The sequence below is a fragment of the Suillus bovinus genome (assembly GCF_016758785.1).
Source record: "Suillus bovinus strain UH-Sbo-P2 chromosome Unknown EDB93scaffold_71, whole genome shotgun sequence".
NCBI classification, from domain to species: Eukaryota; Fungi; Basidiomycota; class Agaricomycetes; order Boletales; family Suillaceae; genus Suillus; species Suillus bovinus.
In genome coordinates, this window is record NW_024542127.1 from 116539 (window position 1) to 133635 (window position 17097).

Consider the following 17097-nt stretch of genomic DNA (forward strand, 5'->3'; position numbering starts at 1 on the left):
TGGAAATCAGACACCCTACTTACTGTACTGCCTCTCGACTTGGCTGATTTACGTGCATTTGGTCAATCGTAATATCAACACTACCCGCACACACCACATCCGGATTCAGAACATGGATGCGGAAAAGTCGGCGATGTCGATGACCTTTGACCGTGTATACATCTACGTGGAGCGAGAAGAAAATCAACGTGGAAATATCCCGTGAACATGAGTGTCATGTGCAAGATACAGGTTATTAGCTGAGAAGATCATCAAGAAAATCTTCCATCTCCGCTTTGGCCGCCTTCCTCGGTGTATCATTAGGAAGAGCTGGCGCCTCAGAATAGTTGTCACCTGGCCAATGCGTGAAATAGAATGTCAATGAGATAATGTTCACAGATAAGAGGACGCTACCTTGTTTTATATCGCGTGAAACCAAAGGCTTTACTTTAAGCTTTTCCGACTTTGCACGGAATCGTGTCTTCAGATCTAGTATCAAGCATATTCAGTCTCTTACAGTTGAATTATCAATTAGTTGGAAATTACCTCGACTTGCATCTGCAGCCGCCTTTTCTCGACTCATTTCCTCAAGCTCTGCGTCCCACTCAATTGTCTGCACGCGCCCCTTCTGAGATGTCGGAGGTTGGATACGATGAGACGAGATATGCGCAAGTTCATGGTCGATATCATCATCATCGACTTGAGCCACCGCCACTACAGTCGGCGCGTCCGATAACCGTTGTCTCGCAAGAAATGACGTAAGATCGATCTCCGGCTCATGAATCTCCTCCCCTAGACGGTGTCAAACATAAGCTCAACACATCATTCACTCACCACTCACCGTCAGAATCCAGTTCAGGCTCGAGCTCCGCATAACGATCGGCATTAGATCCAAGGTGTCGCCGTGCGTACTTTTGCTGAAGTTCTTTTGCCTCTTCCGAATCAGGGTCGAGATCGACAACCTGTTCACCTTCCAGCACTAGGCGCTGGTTGAATTCCGCAGGGCGGCCACCTCGACCACGGCCTCGTGCGCGGAGGTATTTTCCTAGCCCGCCACGGGACTTGCCACGACCTCTACCACGAGCACGCAACGGTTCGGTGGTTGATGAAGAATTTGATTCTGACATGTTACGCGGGCAGACTGATATGGGCTATCATGCTAAGTAACACGGCAGTACCTAAATAGAAATCTATGTATCGAGAAAGGAAGGCGTCACCTTGTGGTTTCAATAGGTCCAAACAAATATGACAAGTATTGATTTACATAATAGTACATCGATGTGCTAAACGCTAAATATAAAAATAATAGACTTCACGATCCCCTGAATATCGATGGCTGCTACTCTTCATCCAGAAAGACGCCACTAAAGAAACAATAGATGCCCAAAATATAGATGCACATGTGAATGGTAAGTCCAATGCATAGCGAAATCAGCATGTCAGTGACATCGCATACAATCTGCTGATGCCAATTAAGAGTTACTGGTGTGGGCTCTGGAACGAAAAGTTGCGGGGGCGTTATCGGAATAAATGAAGGTTCCTGAACTGGCCGCTCGGTAATCTCCCGGCTGGGCCAGCGTAACGTCATCGGATGGTCATAGACGACCTTCCTCCACCCTTCAATGTCTTGTCGTGATTTTTTCTCTGCTTGCTTAGCCAAGCAGGAGCTTAGATACTCTTGCGGATCCATCTTTGTGCAGCCAAATTCAGTGAGATCCCAAGAAGGGGAACGCGACTTTGCGATTTCCATCTGCTTGAGATGTTCGCGCTCCAGGAGATCTTCCATGTCCTTGAAGAAGCCAGGGTAGTATGTAAGGCAGTCTTCATATACGGAGACCTCGTCATCGTCATCCGAAAGAACCTCTTTTAAGGGGTCGGTGTTCTGGAAACAGTGACGTCAATTGATGTGAGAAATAATCTCGAAGAGTACCCATACATTTATGACAAGACAGGAACGCAATGACCCCTTGGGAGTGGGCGACTTGTGGGGTTTGATTCGGCGCCTGGTGCGGATGTATGTTGGCGAGTCATCGAAACGGACCATCTGCATAGAACGGATGAGCAAAATGTCAGTTATAATGCAAGAGTAATAATCACTTTCGGACTAGTCAATTTCTCCTCGATCGGAGACTCGACAAGCGTGTCAGACGGTGAAGTAAGATCTTCGGTGAGATGTGTTTCGCCGTCACGGAAGGACTTGTTTCTCCGTGAGGGACGAAGCAATCGTCTCCACGAAAACGCAGAAGGTCTCGAAGATTGCAATACTAGTGTCATGGTGTGCCATGGAGCTGTATCTTTGACTGTCGGGATGGTGATTCTGAGGACGGGGCGGGAGGACGCCTTCGGGGATGTGAAAGACTTCATGGTGATCTCAAAAACTCCAAGATAAACTCCGTTGCTGGAAAGTGAGCTGAGCGCAAGCGGAATATGGAGTGATCAAGGAGAGGCGACAGGAGTGACGAGGAGGATTGTGTGATAAATAAAACCCTTCTACTGGGGATGCAGGTGAAAGTTGGGAGGATGAAAAATCGTACGCATATTAAACCCTCTCCATTTATCCTGAGGTCTCCACCCACTGCTGTGGACGGAATCTCTGTTAACACAGTTCTTCTGCATTGTGTATAGATTTAAGACTCCGGCTAAGAGTGTGGACGAATCAAGCACCGTGTAGGACATCAAATGTGACGTTGTGGACCAACAAGCAAATCAAATCGGGCGTTGCCTGAAGCACGTTTTTGATGGAGACAAAGCAGGGGGCGTTGCCGACTTCCGAGTGGCACTAGAGTGTTTGGTGCTGCAATGCAGACTTTCTGTTAACGACAAGTATCTTCAGTTGCAATTGAACAACCTGACGGTGAGTGCATACGATTCGGTGACTATGCGTATTTTGGCGCTATCGATAGCGCAGTAGGCTCCATTCCCGCTTTGATAGAAGGAACGACTGTGACTTGTCTTCCCTCTAGGTGGTTTGACCATGCAAGTGAACTTTCCCAGGCCGTGTACATGGGGATGTATAACATTGGAGGACGAGACAACCACTCAGCCAAAGATATTGGCCCGCTTTATTGGAGGTGTGATCCACCCAATGGAATTTATGATTTGGACTGGGTAAATAGTTGTTGATTCAAGGGGTGTCTGGGTGCGACAAACCAGCGCAAACAAATCCTAGGCTAAATTAAAATTTTAGAGTTCTCGAAAATCTTGTACTGTACACAAACTGTACATCAACCACGCATCCTTTCTCCTTTTCCTATTCAAGTCTGGTGGCGTAAGTGCAGTGGGGTAACAACTAGGCTTGCCTCTCTGTTAGAGCAAGGTACTGATATATAGTGCTACGTTGAGCAATGGACAATCGACTTGTCCACGGCCAGTCTAAGGTGAAATCGAACACAAGACGGAGGAACGCGTTCGGAGTCGGACCAACGACATCCCCTACTCTACTTGCAGGCGGGGCAAGCACAAAGGCTTCATAACAGACCTCTTGTAAGTAGCGCTAATGCGGTCGCATCTGCAAACGTAAATAAATAAAAATTAGAACGTTCAAGCATGTATCTTTACATCTCAAGTCTCTTCCTTCTATCTGGGCTGTCTTGCCTGCCGCAGAATTTGCAAGTTTGTCTCACTCACAATTCGGATTGACTTTCGCTTGGTGGATCGCATGCGGCTGCCCTTGGCCGGACATTCGAGGCTTCCTCGATGCTACCTCATCTCTGTTGTCAGAGAGTAAACCATTCCTCGACCTGATTCAGTCCGCAATGTTGCAACCAGAAGATCAGATTCAACGTGCATCTGCGCATATCTCTTCGCTTTATGGCTCAACCTTGTAGTTATTCTCAATGACGATGGCCTTCGACTCCGAACTGTTGATCTCCGCATCTCATACACTGAACAACCGAGTATACAGCCGACCCACTGCACGAACCAGTGACAAGCCGACGACGTCGGTGAAGAATGCGGCTCTGCTGTCCCCCTACGTTCTAGAATGATGTTGGCCCTCTCGCAACATGTCTTGTTATATCAACGACTGCCGACATCGACAACACCGTCGAGGGGACACGTTGACATGTGTTTTAGAGAGCTGGAGAATAAGTCTGACAACCGCAAGACTTTGGTGAGTGAACCATTCTATCCTCGCGTTTCGTTTTTGTACTCTACGCATTTTTGCTTCTAATCATTCCTTAGCTGTTTGATTCTCATACACTTTCTTCTATGTGTCGGAATTTAGCATTTCTGCTGAAGATCAAGTGAAAAGAAGAACCCCAAGAAATAATTGTAGCATACTACATATTGTACATGGTTGGTACATGGATAAAGTACATCGACATCGTGCTGAATTTGGCCAATCAAATACAAATATTTCACAAGTTGACTCATCCAAGCGCGCTGCATTACTTCGAATCCTTGTGAGTCGCTAGCCATCCACCCTGTCAAAAATCCTATTCAGCGAATTGCCAAATTAAAGGACGATGCACTTACGTTAAAGATATTGTCATGGTGCTGCCAGTCGCATAGGTAGACAGGACGGTTCTTGTCCTCTACGTGCTCAGCGACAGCAGACGACACCAGAGAAATTTCTATGGGAGTGACGCTACGAGAAGTGGCACGGTCTTGTGGGACCTGGATCACGTCCAGCCCTCCCTCAGCCCCAGCGAGCTGTGTGCCAGTAACATCCACAAGCCTTCCAACGAACTCCCGCTTGATGTGAGCGAGGGTCTGATCGAACGAAACCCCTACATCTGCGCCTCCGTTTGATTTGATGATACTTTGGATCAATTCGGGAGGAATGGGAATCAATCCGCGAATTACGGATCCCGCCTCACGACGCGTAGCACATGCTTTACAAGGAGAATTGTCTGGCCGTGTAAAAACTGAGACGGTGCCTACGAGCTGCGGACTCGAATGAGCATTCCCTTTATGGTGGAGCTGGAATGAGTAAGAGCGGTTGTATGCATGTTCCAGAAGTTTCACATGGACAGAGAATGTGCGGTAGTGAGGGATAACGGTATGATCACTTGGCACAGCAGGATCTTCATTGTTTGGAACAGGCAAGTGCTTCCAAGCGGGTGAGGCCACCTGTTTCGCCTGAGTTTGCGGATTGAAACCATAGTAGACTTGCACCCTTTTGCGTGCCTCGACACGCTGTTGGGACGATGTGGCAGCTTGATCGACCTTAATTTCTTCAAACTTGTCAAACGAATAATCTATTCAAAGTAAATTTATGTTATCTAATTAAAAAAATTGCTACGTACACTTGGGGTAGGCTTTTTGATCCAAAGATCGTGCCTGAGAAGAGGTCCAGTAGTCTCCTTGTTCCGTTCGGAATGGCTGGAGTGGTCCGTCTGGAAGGAGTTGTTCGTTGTAAACTTGCGCGTATGTGCCACGTGCCTAAAAGACAGCTATTGAGTATCTGTGTGAGAATATTATTCAATCCATACCTGTGTCCAGGGGTATTCTTCCCCGTCGTGTTTATATCCACTTCCCATCCAGTATTCGGTGTAGCACCACTCCCATAGAGCCACTTGAGGGGGGGGGGGGGTTCAATAACAAGACAGCAGTACCTTGAACGTATACATACATAGTCTGTCCACATTTGCATGGTGAACTGAAGGAAACCACGTAAGTAATGCAGACAAGTAATTTGCACCTGTTCACGCACGGAAAAAGATAGGATCGAAACCGGCCTATGTGAAGATGAGCGCCAAAGTCATTGCAGAGGTTAGGAAGGAATTGCTCACGTAGTCTGGGTAACTCTGCAAATTTGGTTAATATATAGATCAACAAGCATCACTAGCACGCAAGCAACTAACCATTTGTCCATTCCCGCCCTAACTCATCGAGTAAGCATACGTCAAAATTTGAACAAATGCATTATACCCACAAGCAAATTATGAATATTGTCGTGCACGCCTTCAAGCGACGTACGGTTTTTGAAGTCCATCTCTCTCTTCGATTGCGCGGTATGATTAGAGAATTCGTCCCAGCTTTCGACATATTTGTTAATACACATATAATACTGGCAGAAAATAAGGCATACGTTATCGCGGGATTTTCATCATCATTGTACACAAAGAGGTAAGCGACTGCGCGTCTCACAGCTTCCGCCTGGTCTTTGAATGCCCTTACAAATGCAGAATCAGTACAATCTCACGCATGTCTCTATAGATACTTACTTTTGCAACAAGCCTATGTTGCTGCCATCAGGGTTCGGGGTACTAGAAGCGTAGCGATATGTCCTCTGCCACTTGGAGAAATATGCAACTTGACCTGACTACAGACCACATTTCATTTGAGCAAGCTCGGCAATTTGGAAAGGAAAAGGTAACATTACCTCGTCATCCTTTTCGTCGCTAAAGTCGGATGGGACTCCCCCGACGTACGAGAAAAATGAAAGCGGATTATCGACGGTTTGTTCTTTACCTCCTGCAGACATAATTTTGACTGTTTTTTCGTACAGAACAGGAGGAAGGCCATTCTCTGGTACATCCTTGCCAGCCCAGTCCCAGTACCTGTGCGTAATGTAAATGACTGTACCAGTGTCGGGAATGGCTTAGCACGCACGGAAAACGCAGTTCGTTTGCAGCTTTGGTCCATTTTCCCTTTTCATCCGGGTGATGAGCTTCAATGTCGAGGGCCAATTTTTCAGCGACGTTTCCGATCGATTGCTGTGACCCGATAGAACTGAATTGAATAACGCGTCAAGCACGATCATCTATTGAACATACCTCAAGAAGCAGAACATATGGGCGGTGCCAGGTGGGAAACACAACAGACCCATGGCTGAAGAAAGGTTTGAAATCAACAGAGGGAGAGGATATATATCAACTTACTTGCAATAACCTGTCACACAATATTGTCAGGCTGTTGGGAACAACGGTGGAAACGATAGCCATACCTCCGAACCTGGAAGGAACAGGATTGGTATCTTTCTTGTCAGTGGCACTATAGTCAGCTGAGATGTCCTTGTTGCGGTCACCAGCCCATTCGACATAGGGCTTGCCGTGAATTGACGCAATTTCCATGAAGGTGGCTGCAGGCTCTTCCACAACTTGGGGAGCATCGGAGCGTTGCTGGATCGCACTGAAAGCAAGGATGAACAAGGCAAATTGGTAGGGATATTCCTTCTGCAGTGTCTCGATAGGCAAGCGATCAAATACGCCTCCAGTGCCCTTGCGGCCGATCACGGGGTAGTGGTATTCAACAGAGTTCATTGTTGGAGTAGGTCAGAGAGCGGTAAGAGATCAAGTGTGATCAGCTGCATTTATGTACATGCAACAGACGCGCAGACAGAGCCCCCTTGCACCTGTGACTTTGACAGGTGACTTGTTTGCACGGTAGATGCGGAGATTTACGTAGACACTGGAATTATATTTCGTGAAGAATGGTTCTGTCAAACTAGTAATTGACACGTAACGGAATGGAACACGCCGGACGCAGCGCCCATAAAATCGAATTTGAATAACCTGCGTAAACCACACGAAGGTATGACAAGACATCAAGGCGTTGATGTGATGATCCTGATCTTCACCTTTCTCCAACACCGAGGTGAATGTTACCTCAGGCCTCAATAATCACCCATGCCGGCGATCTCATCCACATAAATCTGTCCGCGCAGCCCTTAATGGTCAGTGTGCAAATAAATGCAAGCTCGAACTTACACACCGTGACACATACCTGAACGAACTAACTTCATAAGATAAAACAAAAACAACGTTCCTTTAAACGATCAGTCGGATGCGGCTATAGTGGTCCCACCGGTACCGGTACCGGTATTGAGCGTTTGCCAGAATGCCGCCTTCAAGTAATGTGATGCGGCCACGAGACTAGCCAAGCCTAACGTGACATAAGTCGAGCAACGGGGTTGAGGATGTGGCGATTACCGGACTGGGACGGCTTCAAGTTCATGTTTATAATGCTCTTTTGATAAGAGATAAGATGTAAATATTTACCGCTCATTACATAATGTCAATTAAAGTGCGTCAGTAAATCTCCGCTTTATGTAATAGAAAGAACTCCCTCTGTTTGACTACGCAGGTAGTACACATTGAAGAAGAACGAGACTCATCCACTCAACGAAAGACGTTGCCCCGCTCTGTTGGGAATGTGATTCACCCCGAGTTATTCATGTCGGGCGCGTGATAGGCATGGCTGCTGAAGCTAGGTCAAACTATCGCAAACAGATCCCAGGCATTAAAGTGCCCCAAGAAGCGTGCAATCGGCCTGCGTCCTTATCGTTTGATCAGTTAACTCCTAACAAAACAATGAACGAGAAGGCTTACGACGAGAAAGTGGAAACACTCTTCCCAGCTCCATCCCCTTCACCGACGGTACTCTGTCCACAGAGGTGGCCAGGATGCAATCTCGATTCATTAACCGCGGTGCAGCACGTATTGATCGATAACCACATTCGACATCATATCTTCACCAACCATATCAAGTTCCACAAGTGAGTGTTGGAGAAACTACACTAAGCGATGATTTATGGCATATCCCAGCCACATTACTCATCGGGCGCTTGCGATATACGCCTCAGGAGGGAGCAGCGCCGTGATTGAAGCATTCTACAAGCAGGATACTAAGGTTCAGAGAGCCGCCTTTGTATCACCCCACCCCATCACAGCGCAGAACTTTGTTGACCATCTTGGTGACGAAAAGTGAGCAAGCGCTCGTCCCACATGCCCTGACCATCACGTTCTTAATAGTCGGAATCGACAGCTATTACGAAGCATATACCACTTTCTTTGCCAAGGTCATCGAAGAGAAGGGCGCCTCTGCAACTTTGGATGAATTCATTTTTTCCGAGAAGTATAACTTCCAGCCTGGAAGAGATGCGGGAAGCCAGCCAGAGATGTTGTCCCGATTCGTGGATGCAGTCATGCATCCATTGATTCATTGCGGATATGGCGTGGAATTTGGCTTAAAAGGAATGCTTGCTCAGGGTGAGTCGTGTTGGTGCAAAAGAAGAAGAAAGAACTTACATCCGGTGAACCGGGTTAGGGTTGTCGATGACGACAATGCATGATGTTCATTTCCCAGGTTTCTTTCCACCATCAATGTTTGGCTCCAACCCTAGCGATGACATCCGCACTACAATGAACAGTTTTGCGTCATTGGTGCTCGATGACCAGTCCTCTGCGATGCCTCTCAAGGCACCAAGCAGACAAGATACCCACGCTTTCTCAATCATTGCTCGAGTTCTCAAGGATCTCAGCCTTACGTCGGAAGATCTACGCCATTCCACTAGGCAATATCCTGACACACTTGTGGCTTACGGTGGCAGAATCCGCGAGCACGTTCAGAAATGGACAGTGGATCTCTCCAGACCAGGAGAGATCGAACGTAAGATGGAAGAGTGTATTTGGACCTCATCGGTAATGTATGCTCTCGGAGGATGGAGAAATGGTTTCACCGCCGATTTCATCCTGTGAGCATCGATTGCGATCCAAAGTGTTTGATTCTCACAGATCATAGGATGCATATGGTCACTTCAAGTATCTTCCTCCCTTCACTCATCGCATACTTGTCTCCTCGGGCGCAAGTTCTACTTCTCCGCGCATACCTTTCAAGTGCTGTGACATGGTTCGTGGCACGCGGCCGGCCCTCCCTGAATTTCAAAACCTTCTTTGAATCGACACTCACGGTCCCAAACCCCCCAAACGGCACCGCTGTTCCGCCAGTGGAAGGTTTTCCAATAGAGGACGTGCAGACACCCAACCCATTCCTTCCTCTCGTTCAATCATCCATAATGCATCCCAATGACCATCACGTCAAGATCCAACGAGCTTTCGCACACTTCTCCACCATCTACGGGGCGCGGCCGAAAGGATACTTTGCTGGAACTGAGCTAGAAGGGGCAGAGGAGCTTGACGGCTCGTTGTTCGTGCGAGCAGCAGTGCTGACTGCAGATTATATGGGTTGGGCGAGAGAAGGGGAAGAGGCGAGAGATTGGAGTTTTGAAGGATTATATGCGTAAGTGGTGAGGGAGATTGGAACACAGTGGCTGTTCCATCGAAACAAGGATCGAGATTAAGTTAAGATAAATCTAACTGACACTCCTTCAAGCTTCATGTGTAATGTTCGAGAAATACGGCCAAGGTTCAGAACAAAGATTGATACGTTACAAGTTGCAGAATCGTGTTACAGAAAACGGAAGGGTCCGGAAACTGGTAGTCAAGCATACAACAGCTAAAGCTACAGTACAAGTACTGTGAGTCTGTGCGGTAATGTAACGATTACAGATCATAACATTGGCCAGGTGCTTGTACATATACACGGAATTTGAACGACCAGTCCTTACAGAAACCAAATATTAATGTCCTGCAACAGGAATGACTTCAGTGTTTGCCACGACCGTGTCATCGCGTGGGTGACTCCCAGAGGGTGGTATATATCCTTGAGCGTGCGGCATCGATCCACCTGAGTCGTACTTGGGAGGGCGATCATATATATCGTAGGCAGGAAGTATATCTTTCCCATCCCAATCTGGATCATCAGGTGCTCCAATTCTGCGCCCGGAAGAATCAGTATCCGCAGCATTGACTCTGCGATCAGGGCGATAAGCCGATGGCAGAGGGGTAAGATGATGCATCCGATGAGAGGGTTCATAAGAACTGAATGCATGATCTTCTCGAGGAGTCTGAGAGTTTGATGGCCTGAACAAGAAGAATTTTGTAACAGATCGGTTTCTCCTTCGCAAGATGCATATCCTTGATAAAGATTACAGTAAGTATTCCCTAGTAGGCGCCTGACGTGAAATCCACAGGCACACCTTACTGCCACCAAGAAGAGCACTGCGGCGACAACAATGATAAAGTAGAGAATAGACTATTAAAGCATTCACATGATCATGATGGTCAGCTCGTAGAGTTGATGAAGTAGCTGACCTTGCTACTCTGATTCCCGTTGGTGTCACCAGCCTGAACTGCTAAAAATTCCGAGCGAGCCATGAGAGGACTGAAGGGGATAAAAGTCATTTGAAGAAGCTGCTGGTCGACTTCACACTCGGTTGCGCAGCATTTTCCTATGAGCACTAGCTAACCTGCATCGTGGTGCCATGTGAACCGACATTTATTTTGGTCAGTAACCGGTGACCACTGACCAGTGACCTGCAGGGTCCCGTAATAAAGTTGCAACACGCCACATAAACCAAAGCTACCACAATGCCACTCACGTGATGTGCTCGTACCGGCAATGGGAAACCCAAACGGAGTTTACTAAGTAACAACTTCAGGAACAATAAATTGGCTTGAATGAGCTCATCGTTGCCGCTCATGATGTCCACCTCAAGGGCCAGCCCGGTCATCACGATGGCTGGCTCGCGTTTCTTCCCAAAATCCTCTACATCCTCTCAAACTTTTACTACTACTCAGAAAGGTTCAGGGGATCCAACTCGGGCGTCTGTTATTCAACTCTTGGCTAGAACTCATTCGCTTCCATGTTCGGCAGCTTTTCAGGCGTTCTTGCAACTCGTGCAGCCTACTGCAAGGTTTCAATTAGCTCTTGATCTGCTACTGCCTCTCCTTACTTCATCCGCTGATGTCAGTTGAGTTCTGTTGACGGTGATCAAGATTCTTGCTACTGACCTCTAACTATTCTGCTGTGATGTGCCAGCTCGCACAACGCATCCCGGTTTCATTTATTCTTTATTCCATGTATGCTCCTTATCCGATTTCTCTCAATCCCTTCAAGTCTGTCTTGTACGCTACATTCGTTAAGGAGAGAGAACTCGCCATAGAAATTTCAACCGAGGGCGGGCTCAGCGAGAGGGAGCAATTGATTTGGGTTCTCTGGAAGATCCTGAAGGGGGACGGTAATGATGTAAATCCGATATCGCCCTACCTGTTATTTCTCTCACAGTCACCCAGATTGGTCCCTATTCTCCTAGTACCTTGACAAAATCACCCCTACCTCCGGAGTTGAGGGCTTCATGTCTGTTTCTGGATGAAGAGACTTTCATGGAAAATGACCCGTAAGCAGTAACTTCGCTCCTGTCGATCTTTCTATATCCGAATTCATCAGTGATCATCCTGTTGCCAAATCCACGATCGCGGCAGGAGAACCGAAGCAATTTGCCGAGCAAGGTGCTTCCAAGAATCTGCTACCATTCCTCCCGCCGGCCACGGAGACCAATATTACACGAGAAGCAGATCGAGAGAATGAACGCATCGCTCAAGCAATGAAACTTGTACTCGCAGCTCGTGACCGAGCACTCACACTCACAGAACAACGGGTAAGCATTGCGAATGAATCAATCTGATATCCATTGTGACGATCCATCGTGCAGACCTTGACACCTTTAATACCCCGTCTGACTTCTCCCACGATGATAACTTCCGTGGACCTACCGCCCATCGTCTCGTATAATCCTAACATAGCTTACCAGATTGTCATCGCTTTACTGATGGCATTTCCTAATAACCTTGCACAAGATATCTATGTATATTTGGACGCTTTGACAATACTCCCCCCAACGCTCCCATCATTTGACCTCCTTGGCCGTCTCCTTCGTGATACGTCAACTATTCCAGATTACTCGACTGGAGGCAAAACTACCATAGCAGACATCGTACGCTCCGAAGTCCTAGGACGCTTTATGCATGAAAGCATCAAGTGGCTTGACAGTGCTGAGAGAGACGAACACGAGGGGCTCATTAGTGATGACCGATTCGCGAAGGGAGTTCAAAATGTTAGCATCACATCATTTCCGAAGCACATAGTCTTACTTCTCTTTTGCAGCTCTGTCGTTTCTATTCCTCGTTGCTCAAGCTCTCGATCGTGGACGCCGCTTCCGATGCAGATTCAACTGAAATGTCCCATTTCGCCTTACGCCACTCCCGCTTCGAAGAGGCAAACGCTCTGTATTGTACCCTCGCATCAGGTAGATTTGACCCTTTCTACACTGCTATGATATAGCAATTTTTGTCTTATCCTACGCATGTTTTTATCTCCTTCCATGGTCGCACGTCGTTACTTACCACATGCCTTTACAATGTCATGCCCTCATATGATCACGGTTTATGCCATGTCACGTTTAGCTATTTGCCCAGTGTTCAGATGGGCAGGTATCTTTAGAAGTATGAAATTCGACGGTCAAAATCTCAACTTGATCTAATGCTAAAGTGCGATCTCAATACTATACTGTGCGTTATGCAATCGCGATAGGAAGCCTCTGAACAAGACGAATGAACTGCACGTTCTCCATTGTGGCTCCGCAAATCGGTACTCAAAAAAAACCGACTCGGAAATACGTCAAAGTGGGGTAGCATCTGGCCACAGGAATCCGAGTGGGTGTAGAGACAACCGACTTAATTGCATCTTACTGGAGATGAGAGCAAGTGGCCCACCAGCCTTCATCAAAAACTTGTGCTATGAAGAAACATCAATGATGATTGTACGGTCGGGAGGGACAAACACTACACACGTACCCCAGGTATCTTCAGAAACGACGCCCTCTAACCGATTCCAACGTGGACCACTGGCATACAAACGAAACTACCCTGCTTGGAGCCTTAACAGATGGTGAGTGCTACATGACAAAAATACCGCAAGACGCACAACGCCAGCCAGCCAGTGAGTCTGTAGAGTTTACAACAGGCTTCCATTGAATTTTGGTACGCATCAAAACATTATAAACAGTGAATACCGAGATGAGTGAAAGTGGGTAGCATTGGATTATACATAGATCATGGACGCGAAACAAACAAAAGGAAGGTGGTGCAAAAACAAACCGACGAATGAAGCTGAGTAAGTCCAAAGATACTGGCAGCATGAAACATCATGATGATGGTTTGGTCTTGAATCTCAAGAGAGGGGCAAGACCGGATGGCGCACACGCCTTCTTCAAGAACTCGTGCTGCACAGAAACATGAGGAATGGGATGTGGAAGGACAACCGTACATACCTGCAGGAGCTCGCTTGAATTGGCGCGACTTTTGACATCGACACATAAGCATACACTCAAGAAGCTCTTCAGCTCCTTGCTGAGCGCTTCGGGCTTTTTGAGCGTCGGCGTCCCGTTCGTCGCAATCAGGTACAGTGCCTTCAACGGCTCTTCGTCAAGATAAGGAGGCTCGTTCTCGATCATCTCGATTGCCATAATGCCGAGTGACCAAATGTCGACTTTGGCGCCGTATTCCTTCTGCTTTACTACCTCCGGTGCCATCCAGTATGGAGTACCGACCATTGTCGCACGCTTGGACTTTTGATCAGTGAGTTTAGCACAGAAACCGAAGTCGGCTGTACAACGTATCAGGAACCAGTGCAAGATAGCATAAAATAAGAAGATGCGCACTAATTTTAACGCGGCCCTGTGCATCGAGGAGGACATTATCGGATTTGATATCACGGTGAATGATGGATTGGCTGTGTAAATGACACAGGCCCTTGCATGTCTAGCGGTGTGTGAGTATCGTTCATGAATCATGACAAATCGAAAGGTACGCACTTCCAAACTTATGCTTGAAATCTGATCTTCTTCCAGCGTATTGTTCTCTATGATATCCGTGAGGGCACCGCCCTCCATATATTCCATGACGACCCAGAGTTCATTGTTCTTCACGAGGTACGACTCAAGGAAGTTGACAATGTTGGGGTGTTGGGATTCCTTCATGACGAGGATCTCGTTCACGATTAGCTCCTTGCGTGGCTGGTGTGAAAGGTCCATTTCTTTGATAGCAACCTTCTTGCTCGTAGCAAGCGTTTTTGCGACATACACATGTCCAGAAGCGCTGTGGATAGTTTATCAATGTCTGCCAGCAATTAAAGCAATGAAAGCCTCACCCCTGTCCGACTTTCTTGATCTTACTGTATAAGGTCTTGGGGTCATCGTCAGACACAACACTCCGGAGCTTCTCCATGATCTGCGCTTCGGTCATCGCACTAATCCGCTTCTCTTTATCTTTTTCCTTTTCCTTATGTTTCTTCTGTAGTGCCTCTGCAGCGGCTGCAACACCTGGGTCTTCGCCCTCGGGTGCAGTAACAGTAAGATCAGGTGCCGGCAGCTCCTTCTTCTTCACCATTTGCAGAGGCTTTACGGGTGGAGGACCAACAACAGCTCCGGCAGCGCCCGTCATAGGCTCAGTTGCAGGTTCAGAAGTAGCCGGAGCAGATTTAGAAGGTGCCAAGGGAGGCCGCTCGACGGCAGCCGCAGCCTGCTGCTCCTTCATTTGCTGGCGCTCACGTTCACGCTCTTCACGTCGCTGGCGTTCCCTTTCCCGCAACTCCCTGTTCCGCTCCCGTTCTTGCTGTCCGATAGCATCCATACTCTCCTTTCGCTTCGGGCCTTGGTCCAACGAAGGTTTCCCGGCCATTTGATCGCGACCTTGCGCTCGCGCACGAAGGTCCGCAGTCGAGGGTGTATGGTCTGGTACAGGGGGTTTGGGAGCGGCAGGTGCGGGTCGTGTGGCTGCCAACAGTGGTCGCGGAGGGGCAGGTCGGGAAGGCTGCAAGGAGGTTGAAGCTTGTAACATTTGAGGCATTGGGGGTCGCGGTGGTACGGAGGGCGAGGCGGTGGAGATGGTATTGGCGTGCTGGGCATGTGAGCCATTGACGAGCTCAGCAACGCGCGCAGCGGCGAGGGCAGTTGTGGAGAGTCCGTTTGTCCCCGTCTCTGCTGGAGCGGAGTCCTGTCGCTTGCGGGCTGTGTCGAGCGGGGATGTGATCTTAGGGAGATTAGATCCGCCGAGGCCTGTACCGCCGAATCGAGCAGGCGCATCTACGCCGTATGGCGAAAGAGTGCTGCCGGTCATGCTAGAGCCAACGAGGGTAGAAGCTGCAGATGTCCCAGAGACGGACCGTGATATCGAGTTCATACCCATCTCTTCCAACTCACGCTTCTGGTGATCAGTGTAAAATTCGAGGACGTCGAGGACGGCTTGAGGATCTTTAGCGTAATCTTCACGAGTAATTGCAGACTTTGTAAGAAGCTTGCTCCATTGTTCGGGCATGCCCTGGGACATAAATGTGAACAAGATAAAGATTATGACATTTTAAGTTTGGTATGCACGCACAGTGAAAGCACCTGATATGGGGTCAAATCCAACGTGGACTTTGTGCACAAAGTTGGTCGGGTTGCTAAAGCCCATCAATGGACTGCGAGAGTATACATCATCTTGCCATCCATAGAGTTCTTCATCGTTTTTGAGGGCGAGATGATATCGTTTGTCCTTGGTCTCAAGGAGTAGACAGTAAGGCTTGAGATCGACACGTTCGATATTCGTAATATCCTTTAGAGGGATGACACTCTGCTGTGGTGACGTCTATGAGATGATCTGTCAGTATGCCTTGCCTATCCAGTAACGGATATGGAGAAGAAAATCAATGAAGATATCGTGCATCTAGTAGCACGTTATGGCAGTGTCTCATTCCTCGAAGCACAAGGCAATCTACCATGGACTCACTTCGGTCTTGTGTATAGAGAGCGTTTGTTCCTTCAATACGAGCCATTTTCGGAGAAAGATAAAACTTGCAAACCCCTCTTCCTTCATGCTAACCATCCCAGTTCTTACGACATGGGTGTTGAACGCTGCCTGAGAGTTGCGATTGGGCGATCCGCCTATCCCAGTGTAATCAGTCGAGTATGATGAGCCAGAAGAAAAGGATGCGTTGTAGCCTGAACTTTGGAGAGCACTATGAGGAAATATGGGACCCTCCGCTCCTCTTCGGACAGGTGCTTGGGGTGCAGGTCGAGAAGGGGTCAGGTTTGTTGCTGTTACTTGATTGAAGGCCATGGTGGGTGCGAAGAGATGAAGTGAGACAAGAGCTGGCGTGGGGGTTGCTCGCTGGCGAGAACAGCCAGATTGAGAACTTTGTAGTTGTTCGTAATGATGGTAGGACTGTGTGGGACGTCGAGCAAGAGCTAAACTTCTGAACGGATGCTTTCAAGTTCAAGGTTGATACCCCCAAATTGGACGTCGGACAACAACAACTGTCCGGATCTGTCCGTCAAGGAGACATAGTCACCACGGTAACATCTGGTACGCTGTAGCACAGCGTAGCACTGATCTTTCGAAATGTACTAACTATGATTCTTAATTTTGGTTCTAAGATTCACATCGGCAAAATAAATGACATCTAAAATCCTGCTTCAAAGGTCCTTTCTGCCCTTGAGGCAGTGTGATATGC

General features: G+C 47.9%; 7 protein-coding genes across 7 annotated transcripts; 2 read left to right on the forward strand and 5 right to left on the reverse strand.

The window, feature by feature from the left end:
• Window positions 1-9: 9 nt before the first annotated feature.
• EDB93DRAFT_826863 (uncharacterized protein) lies at window positions 10-1162 on the reverse strand. The gene is made up of 4 exons (XM_041457621.1): window positions 821-1162; window positions 526-771; window positions 394-468; window positions 10-333 (listed from the first exon to the last, which is right to left on the reverse strand). The coding sequence occupies exons 1-4, from the start codon at window positions 1104-1106 to the stop codon at window positions 236-238; spliced, it is 705 nt and encodes a 234-aa protein (XP_041303719.1). The 5' UTR covers window positions 1107-1162; the 3' UTR covers window positions 10-235.
• A 1-nt stretch (window position 1163) lies between these two features.
• On the reverse strand, window positions 1164-2514 carry EDB93DRAFT_827153 (uncharacterized protein). Its single transcript, XM_041457623.1, has 3 exons — window positions 2077-2514; window positions 1916-2023; window positions 1164-1861 (listed from the first exon to the last, which is right to left on the reverse strand). The coding sequence occupies exons 1-3, from the start codon at window positions 2341-2343 to the stop codon at window positions 1319-1321; spliced, it is 918 nt and encodes a 305-aa protein (XP_041303720.1). The 5' UTR covers window positions 2344-2514; the 3' UTR covers window positions 1164-1318.
• Window positions 2515-4367: 1853 nt separating this feature from the next.
• On the reverse strand, window positions 4368-7187 carry EDB93DRAFT_1254300 (common central domain of tyrosinase-domain-containing protein; the record flags this gene model as incomplete). The annotated part of the gene is made up of 16 exons (XM_041453591.1): window positions 4368-4403; window positions 4456-5180; window positions 5229-5364; window positions 5415-5497; window positions 5555-5581; window positions 5636-5660; window positions 5715-5729; window positions 5787-5804; window positions 5858-5960; window positions 6014-6097; window positions 6150-6247; window positions 6308-6485; window positions 6538-6641; window positions 6702-6756; window positions 6807-6816; window positions 6872-7187. 16 exons carry the CDS (start codon window positions 7185-7187, stop codon window positions 4368-4370), a joined length of 2013 nt encoding a protein of 670 aa, XP_041303721.1.
• Window positions 7188-8237: 1050 nt separating this feature from the next.
• Window positions 8238-9949, forward strand: EDB93DRAFT_1092359 (uncharacterized protein; the record flags this gene model as incomplete). Its single annotated transcript, XM_041446430.1, has 5 exons — window positions 8238-8422; window positions 8472-8630; window positions 8692-8915; window positions 8974-9400; window positions 9448-9949. 5 exons carry the CDS (start codon window positions 8238-8240, stop codon window positions 9947-9949), a joined length of 1497 nt encoding a protein of 498 aa, XP_041303722.1.
• Window positions 9950-10117: 168 nt separating this feature from the next.
• On the reverse strand, window positions 10118-11093 carry EDB93DRAFT_827101 (uncharacterized protein). The gene is made up of 4 exons (XM_041457622.1): window positions 11075-11093; window positions 10860-11014; window positions 10745-10800; window positions 10118-10682 (listed from the first exon to the last, which is right to left on the reverse strand). Exons 2-4 carry the CDS (start codon window positions 10947-10949, stop codon window positions 10286-10288), a joined length of 543 nt encoding a protein of 180 aa, XP_041303723.1. The 5' UTR covers window positions 10950-11014; window positions 11075-11093; the 3' UTR covers window positions 10118-10285.
• Window positions 11094-11210: 117 nt separating this feature from the next.
• Window positions 11211-13153, forward strand: EDB93DRAFT_1171029 (uncharacterized protein). Its single transcript, XM_041450352.1, has 6 exons — window positions 11211-11513; window positions 11587-11793; window positions 11841-11944; window positions 11995-12205; window positions 12260-12661; window positions 12712-13153. The coding sequence occupies exons 1-6, from the start codon at window positions 11226-11228 to the stop codon at window positions 12886-12888; spliced, it is 1389 nt and encodes a 462-aa protein (XP_041303724.1). The 5' UTR covers window positions 11211-11225; the 3' UTR covers window positions 12889-13153.
• Window positions 13154-13548: 395 nt separating this feature from the next.
• EDB93DRAFT_827421 (Pkinase-domain-containing protein) lies at window positions 13549-17084 on the reverse strand. The gene is made up of 7 exons (XM_041457625.1): window positions 16374-17084; window positions 15984-16232; window positions 14755-15923; window positions 14420-14702; window positions 14267-14366; window positions 13877-14211; window positions 13549-13828 (listed from the first exon to the last, which is right to left on the reverse strand). Exons 1-7 carry the CDS (start codon window positions 16701-16703, stop codon window positions 13751-13753), a joined length of 2544 nt encoding a protein of 847 aa, XP_041303725.1. The 5' UTR covers window positions 16704-17084; the 3' UTR covers window positions 13549-13750.
• Between the last annotated feature and the right edge of the window lie 13 nt (window positions 17085-17097).